Here is a 24797-nt window from a genome sequence, read left to right on the forward strand (position 1 = left end):
TTCTAGGAAGTGGGTCCTCACCAGACGCTGAATCTGCCAGTGTATTGATCTTGGACTTTCCAGCCTCCAGAACAGTGAGAAATAAACTATCCTATCCTATCCTATCCTATCCTATCCTATCCTATCCTATCCTATCCTATCCTATATAATAAAAGGCCAGGGACCATAAGCATAACAACGGGAATGACCGCTCAACCAGTCACCATGAGGTGCATTGACCACCTCTCGATCCCTTCCCTTCCCCACCTCCCCTACCCCCTTCACCCCCACGGGGAACCACGGGGAAGTAGGTGGGTGGTGGCGGGGCGGGACTGGGGACTGGCGAGCAGGTGGAACGGCTGACCTCTTGGTCCCTCCCCTGGCCCGCAGGCTCCAATGGATCAGCGATAGAAAAAGAGAGGAACCGGGGTGGGTGGCAGGAGGACCAGCCTGGCTGTCAGACCATTGGGATCCCCAGCTCATCCTCAGCTGCTCAGGGGCTCAGTCTAGCAGGAAAGCAGGCACCAGTGACTTCACCTCCGTGTGCATGCGTCGGGCTGGCCACTGATGGGATGCACAGACCACTCGGGGCTACTCACGCGGGCATTGCCGCTGCTGCTGCCTCTGCCGCTGGGGTTTGCGGCGCTGACGGAAGCTGCAGGGCACGCCCGCGACCTACCCAACCCGGTGGTGGAGGCGGCGTTCAGCCTGGGGACTGGTGAACGGGTAGAAGATGGCCCTGATCCCAGACTAGGCCTGGGGACCCTACCTGCACAATTTTGTGCACTGGGCCTCTAGTATATAATAAAAGCCTACTATGCTAAGTGTCAGGTCATCTGGTTGGCCGTTCAACCAATCAAAGCCTAATATGCTAATGATATGCTAAGGCCACTCAACTGCTCACTATGATGTGCACTGACCACCAGGGGGCAGACAGTCAACTGGTCGACCTCTTGCTATGATGTGCACTGACCATCATGGGGCAGATGCTCCAACTGTTAGGTTAGCTTGCTGCTGCAGTCCAGCCGATCAGGACTGAGTGAGATGGGCCAGACACACCCTGGAGCCCTCCCACAGTTCCTCCTTAGCTGACCAATCTCCTGCATCCTTCCCTGGCCCCGACTGTGCACTGGTGCACGAGTTTATGTACCGGTCCTCTAGTTGTTTATAAGCTTCCTAGTTTATGGTATTTTGTCACAGCAGCCAAAGGAGAGTAAGACACAACTCTTCCTTGCTTGCTGTACTTCCTGCCTGTGGAAGGTAGTCCTAGCAAATAATATCCTTCACACAAAACAACTTCTTCCTTATCAAGACTGAATACCTATAATTTCTAGATCCTTATGACCTAGTCTGGGACTTGGGCTCTTCTCCCTCAGCTCAGATCTCATGACACTTTCCTTTCTTCAAAACCATCTTTGTACTTTTGAAATGCTTTGCACTTTTCCAGGCCAAGTTCGAATACAATCAGCATTATAATTTTCTGTAGCTTTCAATAGTCAGAATAAAATATTTATGCCCTAGTACCTTAACATAGGTTTTATACATAGTAGGACCTCAATAAATGTTTGTACATTTTCTGAATGACTCACCACATTCAACAAAGTAACAGAAATAGTAAGAAACAACAATAGCAGAACTAACATCACCAAAAGACTAAATCCCATAGGAAAGAGCAAGAAATAGAAGGAAACAGCTATGTTAACAAGAATACAGACCACTGCAGGTTTTATTCCTGTAGGCATTAGTATTAGAAACTGTGACCAGATTCTCTTTAACATGGTGTAACAATTGGCATGGCGCCATTTTTCTACTGGCTCTGTTGCCAAAGGTCCTATTCCCTGGCAAAGACACTTAAGGGAGAAAAGTGAGCTTAATTCCTCTACCCTTAATTATGTTGGGCAATTCTGCTCAACGTTTAAAAAATTTTCAGACTCAAATACTGCTGCCAAAGACTATTTTTGTTAAACATTTATTCTTAAGAAATATATGCAATAAAATTCTAATGTAACAGGTTTAGCCAACATCGCCAGTGTCTATCACATCTCCTGACATAAGGGTTTCCCATCAGATTTACTACAGTAAGAGAAATTACCTGAGAAAAAGTTCTTGTCCAGGTATAGACATAGCTGACTGCTGATAATATCATGCAGAAACTTAAGAGAAAACATAATTTGCATAGCTGAGACTCTGACATCAACAGTTACTCAGAATATTAAAATTACCTCTGTCTTCACAATTATTGCTATTAGGCTGTTGATTATATTCTGATACATCATCTGGCAACTGTTTACCTCTGTGTGATGGATCTGCCACTATCCAAGAGAATAAAAGTAAATTTCTGCAAAACTGCATTGCACCTTTCATTATCTCTTTTGGAATGCATTTAAAGTGGTTTTTCTAAGTTGTCCCACACAACTAATAATATTTTTACTATAGGGAACAGTAACTAGAATTTTCCAATTTTTCATAATTATTAGCCAACAGTTATTTATTTATTTATTTATTTATTTATTTATTTATTTATTTTATTGTTTAAATTATTATAAATAGTAGTACATATGTCTCCCTTTTCCCCCCTATTGACCTTCCCCCAACCTCCCCTACCCTCCGGCATATGTCCTCACCCCACCCGCCCAGTGTCTTGTGTCCATTGATTATGAATATATGCATGCATACAAGTCCTTTAGTTGATCTCTTACCTCACCCTCCCAAACCCTCCCCAGCCTTCCTGCTATAATTTGACAGTCTGTTCAATGCTTCTCTGCCTCTGTATCTATCTTTTTTTTCATTAGGTTATAATGTTCTTTATTATCCATAAATGAGTGAGATCATGTATTTTTCTTTCACTGACTGGCTTATTTCACTTAGCATAATGCTCTCCAGTTCCATCCATGCTGCTGCAAATGGTAAGAATTCCTTCTTTTTTATAGCAGCATAGTATTCCATTGTGTAGATGTACCATAGTTTTCTAATCCACTCATCTGCTGATGGGCATTTAGGCTGTTTCCAAATCTTAGGTATGGTAAATTGTGCTACTATAAACATAGAGGTGCATATATATACTTTCTGATTGGTGTTTCTAGTTTCTTGGGATATATTCCTAGAAGTGGCATTACTGGGTCAAATGGGAGTTCCATTTTTAGTTTTTTGAGGAAACTCCATACTGTTCTCCACAATAGCTGCACCAGTCTGCATTCCCACCAGCAGTGCACAAGGGTTCCTTTTTCTCTGCATCCTCTCCAGCACTTGTCGTTTGTTGATTTGTTAATTGATAGCCATTCTGACAGGTGTGAGGTAGTACCTCATTGTTGTTTTGACTTGCATCTCTCGGATGATTAGTGACTTTGAGCAAGTTTTCATGTCTCTTGGCTTTCTGAATGTCTTCTTTTGAAAAGTGTCTATTTAGATCCTTTGCCCATTTTTTGATTTGATTGTTTATCTTCCTTTTTTGTTAAGTTGTACGAGTTCCCTGTAAATTTTGGAGATTAAACCCTTATCAGAAATATCATTGGCAAATATGTTCTCCCATGCAGTGGGCTTTCTTGTTGTTTTGTTGATGGTTTCTTTTGCTGTGCAGAAGCTTTTTATTTTGATGTATTCCCATTTGTTTATTTTCTCCTTAGTCTCTCTTGCCCTAGGATCTGTGTCTGTAAAGATAATGCTACGACATATGTTTGCAATTTTGCTGCCTATGGAGTCTTGTGGGATTTTTATGGTTTCCTGTCTTACATTCAAGTCCTTTAGCCATTTTTAGTTTCTTTTTGTGTATGGTGTAAGTTGGTGATCTAGTTTCATTTTTTTGCATGTATTTGACAAAATTTCCCAGCACCATTTATTAAAGAGACTGTTTTCACTCCATTGTATGCTCTTGCCTCCTTTATCAAATATTAATTGAGCATAATGACTTGGGTCAATTTCTGGGTTCTCTATTCTGTTCCATTGTTCTATATGTCTGTTCTTCTGCCAGTACCAGGCAGTTTTGAGAAGTGTGGCTTGGTAATATAAACTTGATATCTGGTATTGTGATCCCTCCAACTTTGTTCTTCTTTCTCAATATTGCTGTGGCTATTTGGGGTCTTTTTTATTCCAGATGAATTTCTGGAGAGTTTGTTCTAGATCTTTCAAATATGCCATTTTAATTTTAATAGGTATTGCATTGAATCGATAGATTGCTTTAGGTAGTATGGACATTTTAATGATGTTGATTCTACCAATCTATGTAACATGGTATGTTTTTCCATTTGTTTATGTCTTCCTCTATCTCTTTTTTCAATGTCCTGTAGTTTTCCGTGTACAGGTCTTTTAAATCCTTGGTTAAGTTTATTCCTAAGTATCTTAATTTTTTTGGTGCAATGGTAAATGGGATTGTTTTTTTCATTTCTCTTTCTGTGAATTCATTATTGGTGCATAAAAAGGCCATAGATTTCTGGGTGTTAATTTTGTATCCTGCCACATTGTCAAATTCACTTATTAGGTCTAGTAGTTTTTTTATGAAGTTTTTGGGGTTTTCTATGTATAGTATCATGTCATCTGCGAATAAGGACAGTTTTACTTCTTCTTTTCCAATTTGGATGCCTTTTATTTCTTGTTCTTGTCTGATCGCTATGGCTAGTACTTCTAGTACTATGTCGAACAGGAGTGGTGAAAGCGGGCATCCTTGTCTTGTTCCTGTTCATAGGGGAACAAGACATTGAGTATGATGTTGGTTATAGATTTGTCATATAAGGCTTTTATTATGTTGAGGTATGACCCCTCTATTCCCACTTTGCTGACAGTTTTTATCAAGAAAGGGTGTTGGATTTTGTCAAATGCTTTTTCTGCATCAATTGATCTGATTATGTGATTTTGTCTCAGTTTGTTTATATGATGTATCACATTTATTGATTTGTGGATATTGTACCATCCTTGCATCCCTGGAATAAATCCCACTTGGTCATGATGTATGATCTTTCTAATGTACTGCTGAGTCTGATTTGCTAGAATTTTGTTGAGGAATTTATTATCTATCAGTGATGGACAACATTTTGAGCTTGGTGTGTCAAACTTCGCCAAAAAACTAAGCATAACTCGGGTAGTGTGTCACTTTGAGGAAAAAAACATTATTTCGCAAATGTTTCATCCTCGGAATGTGGCTGCCTCAGTGGCCGCATGTCATCAGAAATGGCTATGCGTGTCAGTGCTGACACGCGTGTCATAGGTTCGCCATCATTGATTTATGTTCATCAAGGATATTGGCCTGTAGTCCTCTTTTCTTGTGGTGTCTTTATCTGGTTTTGGGATTAGGGTAATGCTGGCTTCATAGAAAGAGCTTGGAAGTGTACCTTCCTCTTGAATTTTTTGGAATAGTCTGAGGAGGATAGGTTTCAGACTATTCATTCTTCTTTGAATGCTTGGTAGAACTCCCTTGTAAAGCCATCCAGACCAGGGCTTTTGTTTGCTGGAAGATTTTTGATCGCTGTTTCAATTTCTTTGGTAGTTATCAGCCTATTCAGGTATTTTGATTCTTCTTGGTTGAGTTTTGGGAGCTTGTATTTTTCTAGGAATATGTCCATTTCATCTAGATTGTCCATTTTGTTTGAATAGAGTTGTTCATATTATTTTTTCATAATTGTTTGTATTTCTGTAGGATCAGTTGTTACTTTACCTCTTTCATTTCTGATTTTGTTTATTTGGGTCCTCTCTCTTTGCTTCTTGGTGAGCCTGGCTAGAGGTTCATCAATCTTGCTTATCCTTTCAAAGAACCAGTTGTTGTTGTTTTTTATCTTTTGTATTTTTTTTGTGTGTGTCTCTATGTTGTTTATCTCCACTCTGATCTTTATTATTTCCTTCCTTCTGCTTACACTGGGCTTTTCTTGTTGCTCTCTTTCTAATTCTTTGAGTTGTAGGGTTAGATAATTTATTACCATTGTTTCTTGTTTTTTGAGATAGGCCTGTGAACTTCCCTCTCAAGACTGCTTTCACTGTGTCCCATAGATTTGGGGTTGTTGTGTTTTCATTGTTGTATGTTGCCATGATGCTTTTTATTTCTTCTTTGATCTCTCTGGTAACCCAGTCATTATTTAATAGCGTGTTATTTAGCCTTCAGGTGTTTGATTTTATTAGCCAACTTTTAATTGGTATCATCAATATGCCAATTTTGCCCAGAAGGATTACTATAAATAACAGAATCTCAGCCCAGTTATTTATATGTAATATGAAAACTTCAGGTATAAAATACTAAAGGTATGATGCAAAAAATTCAGAACAGAATACTTGCTTATTTTACTCATTTTATTGTATCTGTAACCCTGGCTTTCTAATACCTCCATACTGTATAATTAAAACAATGGATGCCCAATGTCTTAGTAAAGCATTTTAGGTCTAATAATCTTTAACTTTATGTTAAAATTTATTAGATTATAAAAGTTATCAAGGATCATATAACCATTTCTAAATTATTTGATGTATGGTACAATTAACGGCACTTAATTGTTTGTCATATATATATATATATATATATATATATATACATATATATATGTATATATATTTATATATATTTTATAATATATAAAATTTTATTGAATTTGTTGGGGTGACATTGGTTAATAAAATTATATAGATTTTAAGTGTACAGTTCTATTATGCATCATCTGTATGTTGCATTGTGTGTTCATTCCCCAACGTAAAGTCTCCTTCCATCATCATTTCTCTCCCTTTATCCTCTTCTGCCTCTCACCAAGCCCCCTTTCCTCTGGTAATCATCATACTATTGTCTGTCTGAGTTTTTGCTGTTTTTGTGTTTTTTTTTTGCTTAATCCCTTCACCTATTTCACCAGTCTCCCAACATCCTTTCTCTCTGACAGCAGTTAGTCTGTTCTTTGCATTATGAAACTATTTCTATTTTATTTGTTTATTTTGTTCATTGGATTCCATGCACATTATAATTTAAAGTTTCAAGTGTATATTGATATGATTTGAATTCTAAAATAAAATTGTAATTTAAATAGACAATTCCAAGACAGAACAGATGGAAGTCATTATCAGATAAACTAAATTCATGCTGAGTCCACTTTTGACATGTATCCATATTCATGGTCATTCTCAAATGAGCATGTTAATAATGAATCCTAATCTTTAGATTTTATCTTGATTGCTAACATCTTATTTAAAGAAAAATATGTTGCAGTATATTTCACACTTAGTGGTAAACTCTAAAGTAATGCTAGAGATTATATCAAAAACCAAAATATGAATGTAGAGAGTATATGAAATGGTAATGCTGAGATAAGAAATAAACACTGTGCTAAACATGAGATAAGTTACCTAAATTATCATTGAGAATCATGTGTTATCTCAAAGGTAGTGTTAATCCCAAGCCAATTCCAGTATCTGATGTCAGCATTAAATGTTAAAAGAGATCTTGTTAATATTCATGTGCACAGCAATCTCATATCAAGGTTTTCTAGACACGTGGGGCAAGCAGGTGTTGAGGAACAAGGGCACTAGCCAACTCTACACATCTTGACTTCACTGTTTTCAAATAAAATTGCCCTTGCCGAAACTGGTTTGGCTCAGTGGATAAAGCGTCGGCCTGCGGACTCAAGGGTCCCAGGTTCGATTCCTGTCAAGGGCATGTACCTTGGTTGCGGGCACATCCCCAGTAGGGGGTGTGCAAGGGGCAGCTGATCGATGTTTCTCTCTCATCGATGTTTCTATCTCTCTATCCCTCTCTCCTCCTCTCTGTAAAAAATCAATAAAATATATTAAAATTGCCCTGACACCTTGTTGCCAGATGAAACAAATGTTTCTGTGATGACATTCCACTTTGAAGTGGGTCCCCAAACCAAGGTTGAGGTCATAAAGACTCAGTTTCTGTAAAATCCTACGCGTGTGTGTGTGTGTGTGTGTGTGTGTGTGTGTGTGTGATTTCAAGAAACACATAAAGTTGTGTTATTTCCCAAATTGTCAAGGCTTTTGTTGGCTTAAGGATTTGAATAGCAGTACTTCAACATCCTGTCTTTTATGTACAAATGTATCCAGAATTATCTTCCTTTGGTCTACACCTGATTTTATCCTCCCATGTTCTATATCTGTTTTCTAAATTCAAGTTTTTTCCTACAAAAGCCCCACTTTTGTCAATTATGTAATACAATCCATATCTATGCATATTGTTTTCTAGGGCTCTGTTAAAACCAATGATATAGAAAATGGATCTCTGAATTCAATTTTCTGTGTTTTAACAGATGCTTGGTAAATCTTGTCCACTAATTATATCCTAGGGATGCTTTGATTAGAATAAGCAGAGTATAACTCAATACTCTGAAAGCACATTAAAATAGGGCTTTTCACAAAGAAAGTTTTATATCAGTATCACCTGGAGAACTCAAAAAGTTAAGTTCTCCTAAGGCATCAACTTATGCAAAGATAAAAAAAAAAAAAGAAAAGAACTCATCAGATTTAAATTTAAGAAAGAAAATGAATGTGTGAGCTCATGATGATGTGGGAAGGCGTATGCCATTATATTTAGTATGTATTAATGTTGACAAGTTCTATATCTTGTACAGGCATTCCTAAAATCATTTGGACAGTGTGTGAGAATAACTTGGACAGCAATATGAAGCTAGTAGGCAACATACAAATATTTGCCTTTTTTTTTCATTAAAATCCTTTTCCCTGAGGTCTGAGAGATATTGCATATATTTAACCCAAATTAAACAAAATTGGTTTTGGCTTTAATTTATGTAAAATAATTTTATTTGTTTTATCAGTACATAAAATTATTATTTTTCTTTCTATGTGAGCATTCATCATACATCAGTAATACTGTAAAAATGAAATAATAGATATAATGTTCATTCAAAATTTATCTTGACAGACCAAAAAAGAAGTTAGCATAAAAAACACTATACAAATATAATACAGAAAGAATTGTGTGGTAGTTGTTATTTCAATTTAACTCTCAGTGATAATCAAGAATTTGGTAAAATATTTTTAAAGCCATATTCTTTTATACTATCAACCACAAGATTTTCAGGACTATAAGTTAATTCAAATATGGTGACATTTAAGTAAACTTCACAAATTTAATGAAAATTAAAATAACATTGGAAAATGTACTCAAATGTGTATGCTGGTCGATAAATATAAACATTTAAGGAAACCTCTTATTTCCTTATACATATTCTCACACCTGTATGAGAACCCAATAACACTGAAAACTGTATTAATAAAGTACTATCATATATCAATATGTTAGATAACAGATTGCTGCAAATCTTTGTCATTCCCCATCAAAATAAGCAGTTCATTTTACCTTCCTGTGAGTTAAGATGTGCCCTATGTGCAGAAATGACCTAGCAATCTGGAGTCTATCTTTTATGGGCTGAATTGTATCTCCCCAAAATTTATATGTGGCCTATTTGAAGATAAGATCTTTAAAATGTAAGTGAAAATGAGGATATTTGGGTGGGCCCAGATTCCATATAACTGTTGTCCTTATAATAGGAGGAAGAAATACCAGGAATGTGGATGCACAGAGAAAAAGGCATGTAAGAACACAGAAGAATATTTGCAAGCAAAAAAGAGTTTCACCAGAAAACAACACTTCTAGCACCTTGAATTTGTACTCCTAGCCTTCAGAACTGAGAGAATATATATTCTAGCACAGGACTGCTGTAAGAAAATAACACAATATTGTTTAAGCCACCTTGTTGGTGACATTTCCTAATGGCAGTCCTAGCAAACTAACACTATCCTTAGAAAGGTCTGCTTACAAGGTTGGCTACTGGCTGGCTTCTGAGAACTTGTCCGGCAAATAGTGTCCCACTCTTATACCAAAGTTTTCATAAAGGTTAAGGGTGGATCACTTTGCTTAAAACTATCTATACAAAAAAAAAATATTGCTTATACTGAACATCTGATTTATTTCTAGGAGTTTGGAATTTCTGTATGTACTAGGCTCAGGGTTTCTATATGACCAGTCCCCAATAAAATATTTTGAGTGTTGAATTTTTAATGGGCTTCACTGGGTAGAAACATCACATACATTGCTGGGAGAAGAGTATATGTGCTCTCTATTGCTACAAGCTGAGTTCTGTGAGTCCTTCTAGCAAATCTCTGAACATAGGGGTGGTCTTGGGGACCACCAACATACCATATAACTGCTTAATCAACATAGAAGGATGTGGAGAGAAAGCTGCCTATTTCTGTCTAGTCTGTAATTGGTGTGGTAGCGTGCACTGCCTCTCCTGTCGGAACATTCACTCTGGGGGATGCCAGAAGCCATGTAACGATTCTAGTTACTCTAAAACCACTACACTGTGAGAAAATGGAAGCTAGTCCATGAGAGTTATCTTGGATGTACACCCCTCTTGATCCTTCAGAAAAGTACATTCTCAGTCTACATTTTACTGTAGCCATTTGTAAGCCTCAAGTAAGAACTTTCCTGATATGCTCAGTCAACCTAAAGAATCATAAACAAAAATAAGAACTTATTGTGTTAGGCTGTCAAGCTTTAAAATGGTTTATTAGGCAACAACAGATAACTAAAACAATAATTCTATTTTGAAGTCACCCAAAATAATTGCTTAAACTATACATTTATAGATCCCTCTTAAAATGTATCCCAATTAGGTCACCCATTGATGCCATTTTGTATTTAAAATTATGATTACATCATAAACCAATCTCTTAAATATATAATCATAGTGATTTTATATTAAAAATTCATGGATTTCGCCCCCTTGCCGTTTATTTCTTCCACTAACACTAAGAAGTCATGTTTTAACCGGCTGGTGTTGCTTAGTGGATGAGCGTCAACCTATGAACCAAGAGGTCACAGTTAGATTCCCAGTCAGGGCAAATGCCCGGGTTTCGGGCTCATTCTCCAGTAGGCAGCGTGTAGGAGGCAACTGATTAATGATACTCTCTCATCATTGATGTTTCTATCACTCCTTCTGCCTTTCTATTTGAAATCAATAAAATTATTAAAAAAGAAAATGTTTCTGTCCCATATATAAATCCACATAAAATTAAAAGTTAATTCTAGTTTTACCTGTGTGTTTTCAGTTATCTAGGAGGGAAACAGATTACCAGAAATTATTTTCTTTGTAAAACTGACATTATCTGACATCTCACATTTACAGTAATCCCTCTGACTCACTACCACTAAAAAATAAGATTTCACTCATCTCTACTATATCATGGTATCTACTTATTTGAAACATCAGAGAGAAAGCAAACAAGGTAAAAATAGGAAAATATGGACAATGTTAGAATTAAGAATAATCTTTGACTTTCTTTTTTTATATCGCACATACAATCCAATAATAAATTCTGTAGACTCACATTCAAAATGTGTACAAAATCCTGCCAATGTTAACCTCTCAACTTTTACTGCCAGTTTAAGCCACCGTCATCTCTTATTACAGGATCCCTGACTTCCTTCTTCTACCATGTCCCCTCGTGCCTCAATCTACACAGAAGTCAGAGTAATAGTTTTAAAAGAAGGTCTGATTATGTCATTTTTTTCTTTCTAATCACTTGAATGGTTTCCTATCCCTTGTAAAGTAAAATCCCTAGTCCTTACTTTATCCCACAAGGCCCTTCCTGATCTGGTTTCTCTCTGACCTTATCTCTTATTACTTCCTGGCTCATTTACTCTGCTCCAGCCGCAATGGCACGTGAGACAATTCCCCAAAGGCCTAGTGTTCTCCTGCCTCATAGGTTTTGCACTTCTGTTCTCAGGCCTCATCCCATAGGTAGAGATAGATGTGGCTTTCTCCCTTTCCTCATCATGGTCTCTCCTAAAATAGCTCCTGATCTGAGTGGCTATCTTTGACCATCCTCTCTGAAACAGCAGCATACTTCAGAGTTACTTTCTATCATCCAAATCCTGATTAATTTATCATAACATTTATTATCCCTACTTCACATGGTGTGTATTTGTGTATTTACTGTCTATCTTTTTTTCATTAGAATCCAAATAACAAGAAAGCAGGAATTTGGTCTGGGTTGTTTACATTGAAGCACCCGTGTCTAGAATATCATCAAATGCATGGTAGGAATTCAATAAATCGGTTCATTAACAAATGAATGAATGAGTAAATAGCTCAGTCAAAAAAACGTGCAGCCTGGCCAATGTGGTTCAGTGGTTGAGTATCAACCCATGAGCCAGGAGGTCACCATTTACTTCCCAGTTTGGGCACATGCCTGGGTTGCTGGCTTGATCCTCAGTAGGAGGCAGCCGATGGATGATGTTTCTCTCTCGTCAATGTTTCTATCTCTCTATTCCTTTCCCTTACTCTCTCTGAAAATAAAAATATATTTAAAAACAGAACAAAACAAAACAAAATGTCCAGAAATGCAAAATATATCCTTTGGGGTTCTTTCTGTGACACAGAAAAAAATATTTTTAATAATAAGAAAGACCATTGAATTCCTGAAAAACAGTAATAATAAACACACAAAATGTCTAAATCTCTGCAGGATATACAATAGATGATGTGTGGATGTCATGCCACTATCTGATTCCTCTTTCCTGGAGTCTCCAAATGTGCTCTTTCCATTATGTTGTTGTTAGATAAAATAAAATGACACTACTTAATATACTAATGTTTTAACACATACAGAGTGAAATGTCAACATTGCTTTGTTCACAGTATGGTTTTTCCCAGTATCTAATGTGATTGAACAATGTTCCTTTAGTGGACGTTGCATTTAGGAGGTTATCAGGTTAACTTACAGGGGAAGGTTTGGGAAATTAAAGAAAAATATACTCTGTTATATTCCTGATTAAAAAAAAAAATACTATTTGTCCCTATGGTTACAGAAACGATTATGTATTTCTTTTTTCCCCAGTAATGATTTACTATGCTTACTAGTTTTCCCTTAAGGAAAATTTATTATATTTACTTCTCCCTCATAATTAATGAACATTTCAATTAATTATATTTTATAAGAGAATCCAGATATATGAGCTCATCTGAATACTTGAGGGTATAAAATAAACAGCATGGCTTCTAGGCATGAACATTAAACACTTTTTTTTCACCAAAGCAAAGGGTATATGTTTCAACTATATTTCTGGTCTCATATTTGCAAATAAAGTATGAGGGGTTGAGTGAAATATTTCTGTGTCATGTTATTTATAACATATAGAACCTTTTTGCCTTAAATTTATAAATATTTCTTCCTAAAAATAATATTTAATACATATACTGCATACAATATACTATTCTAAGCATGTTCAACTCCTTAACTTGTTTAACCTTACAAGAACCCAGTGAAGAAATTATTGCTGTTGCTCCCTTTCACAGATGGTGAAATCAAGACACAAAGGCTTAAGGTCACCCATATAGAAAGTACTGGACTGGGATTTCTTCCCAGGCAGTCTCCTAACCGGGCTACATTGCTTATAATGTTCCCAACTCTCTTTCCTACTTTCTTAAAAATAAATATGTTATTAAAGTAGTAATAAGTGGCTCTTATAGAAACTACAGGGAAAAATTATGATTCCAATAATTGATGTATATTTTATAGATTGTTTCCTAATATAATATTTATTTCATACAACTGAGAGCAAACTATGTGTGTTACTGCATGTTACTAAGTCCTGAGTTTAGGCTCTTTGGTCAAGTGGAGTCGTTATCATTTCCCCCCCTAACATTCCAACATTTCATGACAGGAAAAGTTATTTGAGACAGTAACTTATTTCTCTATTTCCACTTTGTTCCTTGATTAAACTGGTGACCGTGTGATTCTTAAAGTGATTTTTGTGTGAGGACAGAAGAATCTTCAAACACTTCAGACAATTCCTTTCCTCAATTCTATTTCTAAAAGTACATTGAAAATAGTTTTTTCCAGATCCTGGCTAATTAAAGGAGAGAGGAATAATATCTGAGAAAACTTTGAAGAGAGAGTTTTTCTAGTTTAAACTAAATGATGATTTCTGGGGATGAGGAAAAGGGGTCAAGAGAACTTTGGATTGTGCAAGGAAACCCAGGTACGAGCCCAGCACCACCCTGTGGCAGCTTCTGGGAAGGTAGCTGAACCTCAGATAGGGTGGCTCCATTGAGTATTCCAAGCACTAGATACCCAATCTCATTAGACAGTCTAGGAACCCAAACATCACAGAGAAGCAGCTGTCAATGAATGGGCCAAGAAAGGCAATGAGTTATTTTGCTTATTTTTAGACTTTGAAGATTGGTGAATTGAGGGTATACTTCAGTGCCCTTGTGTACTTTTGAAGTAGAGACTAAAGAAAAATAGAGTTGCATTTGTTTCTATCTCATTGAATTTATCACAGGATAAGGATAAAAGGTTAAGGGAGAAAATTCCTTTTTCTAACATATCTAATCAAAGAAAATATGTTTTTTGGAGGAAAAAGGACCAAATGTAGCAGCCATGCTTTGATGAAGTATAAATAAATTTTAAAATATGTGATGAATGTGGCAAGCAAAAAGAACATGGCCAAAAGAACATATATTATTACAGAGGGGCCGGGAACAATGAACCAGTTTTATCTTCAAGAGTGCTAGTTTAGGAATGGATTAAGACTGTTAATATGCAAATAAATTAATAGGGGAATCCTACTACTAGTAACGAACAGTAGAATTTGGTAGCCCCAAGGCATGTCTGGTGTGGAACATCTGACTGAGCCTAACATAGGGAGAGAGGAAGCCAATGATTAGACAGTTGAGAGAAGTCAGGGAGAATGGCCGAGAGAAAATGTAGAATATAGTAAAATGGGAATATAAAATCTAACAATGCCAACTGGGTTCATTGTTATTCTACAGAAAAACATAAAAAATGTAATTAACAATTAAGCAGTGGACTCTCTCACTTTTGTTGTTGTTGCTGTTGCTGTTAATCCTCACCCGAGGATATTTTTCCATTGATATTTAGGGAGAGTGGAAGAGAGAGGGAAAGACAGAGGGAAACATTGATGTGAAAAAAATACATCCATTGGTTGCCTCCTGCACTCGCTCTGACCAGGGCCCAGGCCTGGGCCAGGGAGGGACCTGCAACCAATGTATGTGCCCTTGATTGGAATAGAACCTGGGACCCTTTGGTCTGCAGGCAAACACTTTATCCACTGAGCCAAACTGGCTAGCACTCTCTCACTTTTTTTTCAAATCAAAGCCTTAGATGAATGATTGTGAACATTCATCATTCTATTATGGTTATTTGACAAAATATTATTCCCACCCTTGCAAAATTAGTTTTCCCTTGGCCCTTTCATAATGATGTAGTGGCATATGACAGACCAGCTGTGTCTAGAGTGTATGTAATGCTGACTACTGTATTATAAAAATAGAGGTTATATATTTGCCTTTTGTCTCCAAAAGTATGTCTATTGCAACAGCATGCATAGATTTATGAACTTGGAATCATAGAAAATTCTCAGCACCAAGAGTCTGACTAGGAAATCTGTGAGTGTATTACTTACAGAAGGTGTAGAGAATCATGCATCTTCTCTGAAAAATATAGTCAAAGTTTCCGTGGCCAGACACGAACACAGTAGGGAATGGTGATGACTGTGGTGAAATGACATTCATGTGCCCTGCCCTATTTATCTGTGGTCAATCAGTTCTAGCTGAAAGAAAGGCACAAAGTTTCCTGCCATTGTTTAAGACTGGATGGATATTTGTAGGAAACATTCTCATTTTTGAAAGACCAGGTAAGCAAAACAAAACACTACTTCAATAGGTTTTAAATGGTAATTGCAAGTTTAGGAAGTTTAGTAGGAGATTACCTGCTCAGTGGAGAAAACTGAGAAGGGAGTAAGTATATGGGATTGGATTTTCTTTCAGTGCAGATCTGTTTTTCTTTAAAAATTAAATTGAAGAATGAGATCCAATGTTAATAGTGTCACCCTAGTCGGTTTGGCTCCGTGGATAGTGTTGGCTTGTTGCTTGAAAGGTCCTGGGTTTGATTCTGGTCAAGGGCACTTACCTTGATTGCAGGGTCCTCCCTGGGCCAGGCCCTGGTCAGGGCACATGAAGGAGGCAACCAATTGATGTGTATCTCTCATATCAAAGTTTCTCTCTGTCTTTCCCTCTCTCTTCCACTCTCTCTGAAAGATCAATGGGAAAATAGCCTTAGGTGAGGATTAACAACAACAACAAAAAAAAAAACACCCCACAAAAACACCCCACACAAAACACAAAAATAACACACACACAAAAAAAATAAGTGTTGAAAAATACTGCTATATTGTGGAAAGGAATCATTTTGTCCCAAACAAGATCTAATTGTCTTGTTTAACCTACCTCTCTTGACTCCTTGAGAAATTCTCTAGGATGCTACCCAGTTTTCTTCCACATTTAACTTAATAGAATAGACCTTACTGTAGTACTATTGGCCTATTGATAGCCAATTTCTCATCTAACATTCAAGTCAAGAATAAAGACAGAGATATTAGTGGAAAGATAATTATTAAGGTACAAATGTGAATAAATAAATAACAAAAGTATATATGTTATACTTGAGATTATATGGTTACAATCAATTTAATCTGAATGTCATTCTAAAGCTGATAATTAAAGAAAAGCATTCACTTTGATAAATATTTGAGTCAAAACAGGATATTTTCCTCCAATTGTTGCATGAGTAGTTTCAATATAGACCAAGAAAAGAATGGAATGCATTTCTTTCAGTAACTAAACTTCCAGTAGAAAAGATAAAATCAATTCCCTCAATCAGCCATCAAAGCTTATCTTTCAGAGACCACATTAGTGCAGTTGCCTATGAAGTTAGATGCTGAATCACTGTCTAAGAAAAAGAAGCTAAGTGATTAAAGAGGATTAATTTTATATTAACTTGAAAGACCATGCTACATTCATGCCATTTAGTTAAATATAATTATAAAGGAAGTTTTAGATATAAATATATTATAATTTCAGGATTTTTCAAGACATGGTTATAAGAAAACTCCAATGTCTTTTATGTGTTAAAACAGTTTTCAATTATAATGCACTTTAGTGCTAAGGTGTATCTCAAAAGAGTTTTTATATATTTTGTGTCTACATAGGATAAATAAATATTCTATTACTCATTTACATAGTAACAATTTATAATATAAAAATAAAAAAGCAAATACAGGAATTTTATTTTGTAATTTCAAATTTTAAATAATTTTAAATACTAATGAGATTTTTATATCTGATAAAAAAAATTTTTTTAAATATATTTTATTGATTTTTTACAGAGAGGAAGGGAGAGGGATAGAGAGCTAGAAACATCGATGAGAGAGAAACACCGACCAGCCGCCTCCTGCACAACCCCCACCGGGGATGTGCCCGCAACCAATGCACATGCCCCTTGACCGGAATCGAACCTGGGACCCTTCAGTCCGCAGGCCGACGCTCTACCCACCGAGCCAAACCGGTTTCGGCTCTGATAAAAAATTTTAAAAAATTATAAATAATATTCCTTTCACAAAAGAAGTAACTTAATAGGTACTATAATTGTATGCATTGCCAAAAGTCAATATTATATATTATAAGCACTTGGCAGTTTTAATTGTTAAACAATCCCTTACACACATTAACACAGGAATAATATTTGTCTCTTAGAACCAATCAGAACCACTAACTAAAATGATTATATTTATATTAGCTGTATATCATCTGATTGTAGACTATATCTCACCTTCTATTTTACCTCTTAAAAAATACATTAACTTTTAAGGAAGGTAGGCATTGGCAATATACTAAAAAGAGAAAATGGCTTCTAAGAATGCTTTGAAAATCCAACGAAAACCTTGTTAAATATATGTTTCTTCTGTAAATTTTGCCCCATATATCATAAGATATATCAAGTAACAGTAAGCTTTGAAATATTGTATTTTTTTCTCCTTTTGTTGTAGGATAATAAAGAAATATTTCTCAATAAATAACATAACCAGAATACTATTCAGTATTTTGCAATTTTCTGATATAAAATGATTTTTAACAATTATTATTGTCTATCATTAAGCAAGAAAGCATTTATAATTAGAAAACTATGATACACAATGGAATTCATAGCCTTCTATTATTTTCACTTAAACAATACAGTTTACAAAATATTTATAAATATTCACTATATATAAATACATGCCAGTCAGTACACTAGGTGTAAGCAGTATAAAGTTGAATAAGATATAGTCTTTATATGAAAAATAAAAAAATCCCACAATAATTTTATGATGAATACAAAAATTATGGAAGTTTTAATGAACCCCAAAATGTACATTTCCCTGTCTTTAAACCAAACAACACTGAAACTATTGCACGTAAGTATATCATCCCAACTCTCCAAGTTTTTCTTTTTATCTCCTGCTCTTAAGGAGTGCCTTTACTTATAATAATCCTAATGAAATCCAAATATCCCTGGCACAAATATAAAGTGGCTGATCTACAAGCTTTGGCCTAAAGAGAAAAATCTAATCTTAAATATCAAAACAGAAAGATGACTTCATATTTTTAATGTATAAAGCCTCCCAAATTGAAGAATTCTACTAATCATAATACTCAAATACTTATTTGCATATTTACTTAAATATTTTAAAATTATAATGTGGAGGAATGGTTCCATAATTCAATTCTTGGATCTGACTATTATTTTGTAAAGATTAGATAATTAATTATGACCTACAGTCATCAATGAAAATTTAACTACTAATGAAAATTTAAACACTCGATGAGGGCTGACCATTCATTCTAAATTTATTGCTTAAATTAATATAGAGTAAAGGTTTGGAACCTCAATTCATGTAACATCAAACTATTACAATGAAAAAACTGTCTTTCACATGCCAAGCAAACAACATGTTCCAGAAAGTATTAATTTATATTGCAAACCTTTACCTTTATTTAGCAACTAGAATGACAACAAAATGAAACCAAAAAAAGATTTTAACATTTGATATAGGATTATTACAGATTAAAGCAGTTCCTTTTGCCACTTCTGCATTAAATATCTATTTTACTATATTTATGAACTATTTAAAAAAACATGTTTGTTTGTTTGTTACCTTGAAAGGCAATGGCTCTTCAGTAAGAGGACTAACTGGAAGTGAAGTGGTGCTACTTGCTGGGCTCATATCCGCACTCTGCAGGAAAAACAAAGTAAATTGAAAAGACACTTTTTTTAGCCATTTTTATTATTCCTAATTTAGAATATAATACTTGTTATTAAAATAAAAAAATAAAGTAAATATGGGTGTAGTAAAATAAAAAGTATCTATCTATCTATCTATTTATCTATCTATCTATCTAAAAGCCTAAGAGACCGAATGACCGAATGACCAAACCACCAAGTGACCGGTCAACCAGTCGCTATGACACACACTGACTACCAGGGGGAAGACGCTCAATGCAGGAGCTGCACCTTGGTGGTCAGTGCACTTCCATAATGGGAGTGCCGCTCAGCTGACCTACCTGCCCCAGCAGCCCACCAGCCCAGTGGCAGCCACTCACTCCCTCAGTAGTCTTGCAGGTCCAATCTCCAGAGAACAGGCCAGGCACCGACGGACCAGTGCCACCAGCACAATCCTGTCAGCACTGCTGGCCTCCTGGAAGTCAGCCTCAGGCACTGCAGCCACTTCCCGTCCCTAGATGCTCCACAAGGAAGACATTGTATAAATGCGGCTGCCAAGTGTCTCTCGACAACCAGCGCAAACATCAAATGAATTTTATTAAATATAATAATCATTTTTTGTGTTAGAGTAGTATTTAGTATTACATTTGCTTACTTATTTTTTTTACCTTTTTTTTTTGAAGATGATACGCATCTATAATAATTCACTATGTTGCTATTTCTGTCTTTCAAACTGATTTTCAAACATGGATTATTATTATTTTTTGTTTTATGGAGACTAATATAATTATATCAAGTTTTTATAAAAAGCATGTCTGTCATTACTATACTATTGCAAAATGAAGAAATATTATATTTTTAAGATCCCTACATTCATAGACCTTGACATTTTACAAACTTTCTTATTATATTCTGCTAAACAAAACTTTAAAGGACAAAAGACAGTATAAGAGCATTATTGGAAATTTGCCAATGCCATCCTTTCAGTTCTTTAAAAATATAATCAATTAAAACTTCTTACATAAGAGATTAACCTAAAAAAGAGTTATAAACTTGTCATAACTTTTTTCTAAAAGCAAGAAAAGGATATTAACAATAGGTAGTAACAGAATTTATTTTACTGTACTAGAGGCCTGGTGCACGAAATTCGTGCATGGAGGGGGGTCCCTCAGCCCCGCCTGCACCCTCTGCAATTCGGGACCCCTAAACCTTTTTCTTATCTAGGTAAACTCTTCACATTTAAAAAAATTAACTGAAATATCACCTACTCTAGGAAATCCTCTTTGAACAAATGTCTTTACAATCTGTATTAAGTATTTTCATAGTATATCATTTCTCTTTTTTTAACAGCTATTTAGAGTGGATGCAATATGGTTTTCATTCTTGCATCTGAATTTTTTCTTCTTGCTCTTGTAATAGCAAAACTTATCCAATTTACATTTGACCTTCAAGGGCTTATATTTGGTTCAGTTTCTAGTTGTCTCACTGCTTTTTTTTAGCAATAAATTTGGGTTGTGATAGTAAGCCTCACTTGTAATCAAGCCTGTAGGTCTCCCTATCTGAATATTTCTATAATACCTATCACTTTAGCATACCAGAGATTGTGTTCATTTATAGAAAATAACAATAAATGTCACCTGATCATTTGATCTTCTAGTAATATTTTATAGCAAGATGTATTATTCTAGTAATTTAACTATTACAAAACTGAGGCGCACAGAAATAAATCACATTGAACAATAAAGAATGACTCAAATATCAAAGCATAGTACACTTAGGACCTCCCTTGTCCTGTGCCTCAGATATCATAGCATACTACACAGTTCACATGGAACTCAGCTTCGTTTAAAATAGGAAGGGATGCCATACTCATGAAGCAGCTACTTCCACACATATTTTTTTAATTTAATTCACAGCACATACTCTTTGTACTAATTATTGGAAAAATCATCCTAGCAATTGCCTCTGTTCCTCTCTGTAGTGTTGCCTTACATTCTATGTTATTACTGCGCTTTTATCATCCACTCACTCTAATAAGATTGTGAAATTTTTAAGGGCAGAGATCATGACTTGAGCTTGTGTTTCTCTGTCATGGTGCCTAGATAAATACTCAAATGCCATCCAGTCCAAATGACTGTGATGAGAGAGGCCCACCGTTGCTGGAGACCTCTGATTTTTATTTAAGGGGCCTCACTTGTTCTGCGCCTTTACAGAGGGGTGAGTAGGGGCTGAGGGAATTTGAGGAAACCCAGACAGAATACTCCTCCTAAAAGATTTTGCTAAGCTGGCACCCGGGACCACCGAGCATTTGTCCAATTAAAACCCAGATACACAGCAATAACAAAGGCATTGGTCTCCTACTGCTAATGCGTGGGGATCAAACCGCAGCCTGCAGGAACTCACCCCCACAGTCAGGACCAGGCCACTGTGTAGACCTGGGCTGGTGCTCCTAACTCTGGGGAGAGGGAGACTTCCCGTGGCTGCAGGCTAGAGGCCCCGGACTCCACGCCACGCGCCAGATCAGGTTCCTAGCGCAGGTTGGTGAGCGGAGCAGCTTCTTCACCTGGGATTGAGGGGCAGCTTGGCCAGGCTCGGCCTGGCTTGTTCTCTCCATGATCACAGGGCGGCTATGCCTGGGCTCTTCGCCCCGTGATCGTGGGGCGGCTCGGCCTGGGTTCACTGCTTTCCACCAGCTGCAGCTTGCCAGTCTCCTATGGGCTGGGGGGAGCTGACCAGTGGAGCCCACAGCATGTGGCAGTGGCTGTGAAGGTTGCCACTGGCAACCCAGCACTGACTTCCAGTTGGTCAGCCTTTGGTCCTGATCGGTTGTTACAAGTTACAACCCTGGGCTTTTATTATTTGGATTCTTAGCTTATTCTCTCGGAGGAATTTTCCATTTAAGTAGGCAAGCAAATAAAATATTGACAAATAATTCACACCTCCATTTTTAATCTCGTTTTCCAAATATACATGCACACACATACATTAAATTTTGCAGTAAAGATTAAAGCATAGCAATGAATTAAGCATGACTGAGATAAGGGAACAAGTAGACAAGTTTGGCTGACTTAAGTTCCAATAAAAGAAGAAATTCAAAGAACAGATACTGCAACTGCTACAAATTCTTAGACTTTCTTTCAATTCAAAGATTATTTTTGCCCTGGCTGGGTTGCTCAGTTGGTTGGAGCATCATCCTATGCACCAAAAGTCTGTGTTTCCATTCCCAGTCAGGGTACATACCTAGGTTGTAAGTTCAATCCCTGGTCGGGGCACATACAAGAGGCAGCTGATTAATGTCTCTCTCTCTCTCTCTCTCTCTCTCTCTCTCTCTCTCTCTCTCTCAATAAAAACAAACAAACATATCCTTGAGTGAGAATTAAAAATTATTATTTTAAATCCTTTTATTCATGTGTACAATAAATGGACACATAGCAAGTAATAGAACACAGTTCATATATATTTGAATTATATGATATTATTCTGAAGTAATGATATTCTGCATAGTGCATTAAAATATTTGCCCTTAAAATCATATATTCAGGTGACAGAGATGGCATTCAGTTGTGAAAATATAAAATCCTGGATCATATTCTTACAGATGAAGGCTTTCCAACTTCCAAAAGTGGAGCAGCTCAAAATCAAGTTTCATGGTAAACTTCTCTTAGGGCTGAGGTCTCCCTACATTCCAGAAATGACTGTGCCATCCTAAGACTGTAAAAAGCAGACTCCAAAATTTGCATCATGTAACCTTGATTCTTTGAATGTCATTCTTAGAGAAAACTTTGTTCTAGCTTTCAGTTTCAAATCCATCTTATAGTGTGACACTTTAATTCCATTGCTCATGAGAAATCATGAGAAAAATATAAAAAAAAAAACAAATCAATCTTATATGACATCTTATGAACTGCACTTAATTATTAAGTTGAGAATATATATATTACACATATATATAATTTAAAATCCTCATTTTAGCTTATTGTTTTTTTCTATTTGCATTTCATTGATCTGTAATTTAGCTGCCATTCCAATTTGTTTATCCTTTGAGTTAAAATACTATAGTAAACTCTTCAGATATGTCTTATCCATACATTTTACTATACTTAAATTCATTTACCCTTTCATTCAATGATAGCAATACCAATGCAATTGTATATTTAAATAAAATTAACAAAATACTTCATAGATGTACTTTGTATAGATATAAGTTGCATAAATGCTTTTAAAAGCTAACAGTGAATGTTCTTCTATAATATCTTCACAAAATATTTTGTTAGCATTGTGGCTTTATCTGCTTATGATATAGTTCAGAGATTATGGAAATGGCTGGTTTGTGACCATGTAAAAGTCAATCCCATGGGAATATAGAATACTTATTCTTTGAAGGAAGCAAATCATCCTAAAATAAGGAATGTCCTTAATTCTCCTGTAATACCCTTGGGTTTTTCACTCATTTGGAGACTGGAATAGATGTTCTCATTATAAGAAGCCTATCCTAATTCTGATAAGAGTCCTAAAACTTGTTTTTCTGCTTCAAATTCCAATAAACATTTTCTTTTCAACACTAGGTTTATAAGTAATATAAACCTAACGTTTTTTTTCCCTACACTTAAAATGTTATTTCAGCCAAATTGCTAGATCCCCCCCTTTCCATTTCTATATGTATAAATTATTTGGGGTCCAGCTTCTTTCACTCAGCAAAATTATTTTGAAAATCACCATATCCTGAAGCATTTTGTTGTGACAGAAAGTAAGGACATGCTCAAAAATAAAAAGATGGGACATGTCAAAGAGACAGAGGAGCAAACTTGAAAGAGCTCTCAATTGCCAAAGATGAAATACTTTGAGAAAGAAATAAACAACATAGCATTAGAGTACAACTCAAAGTATAAAACAAAAAAATGAATTCATACATAAATAAATCAGTGACCAAATAAATAAAAACATTGGGAGACGAGACAATCTCTCTTGAAGAGGAATTCCAAAAAATTTTAGGCTCCTACTCCCCTTCTTCAAGAAGTGGGACTTAATACCCCACCCCCAACCCTACGTTGCGTTTAGTGACTTATTTCCAAAGTGTAATGGATGAAAAGGGGGAAAGGTAACTTTTCAGTGGAGAAACCTGGCAAACACTACCTTAACCAAGTGATCATGAATGTAGCATGATATAATGTTAAGAGATGGATAATTCAATTCTGTGGTCTTCTTACCAAAAACCAACAATTTCAGTCTAGTTATGGGAAAAATATTGGACAAACCCAACTTGAGGAACTTTTTAGAAAAATCTGACCAAAGTCAAGTTCATCAAGGACAGGGGAAGTATGAGAACTATTACAGATTATGCTTCTAGGGCAACATGATGACTAAACATAATGTGTCATTTTGGATAAAATCCTGGAATAGCAAAAAGGACATTAGGGGAAACTAATTGCTGAGTTTAGTTAATAAGAATGTACTAATATTGGTTCTTAGTTGTGACAGATGTACTCTGCTAAGGTAAGATGATCACGATAGGGGAAACTGGGTGAGGCTTATTCAGTTCTCTGCACCTTTTCTATTAATCTGAAACTGTTTTAAAATAAAACACTTATTTTAAAATATTCTTTATTAGCAATGTAACTAGGCTTTTCAGTATTATAATACATGACTGTCATTTTACTGATTGCTTCTAAGCTTGCATCAGACCTTTTATAACCCTCACAAAAATAAATTTTTACGGACCATTTTATTCAAATGCGTAATATCTCTACCAAAGA

General features: G+C 35.9%; 1 protein-coding gene across 1 annotated transcript in view; it reads right to left on the reverse strand.

The window, feature by feature from the left end:
- The window catches only part of CCSER1 (coiled-coil serine rich protein 1), a 1048396-nt gene that overhangs the window by 674057 nt on the left and 349542 nt on the right, over positions 1-24797 (reverse strand). Inside the window, exon 6 of the mRNA XM_054727411.1 lies at positions 18980-19057. Coding sequence (XP_054583386.1) covers positions 18980-19057 — 78 coding nt within the window. The remainder of the gene's footprint in view (positions 1-18979; positions 19058-24797) is intronic.

The sequence above is a fragment of the Eptesicus fuscus genome, chromosome 2, assembly GCF_027574615.1.
Source record: "Eptesicus fuscus isolate TK198812 chromosome 2, DD_ASM_mEF_20220401, whole genome shotgun sequence".
In the NCBI taxonomy this organism is placed as follows: Eukaryota; Metazoa; Chordata; class Mammalia; order Chiroptera; family Vespertilionidae; genus Eptesicus; species Eptesicus fuscus.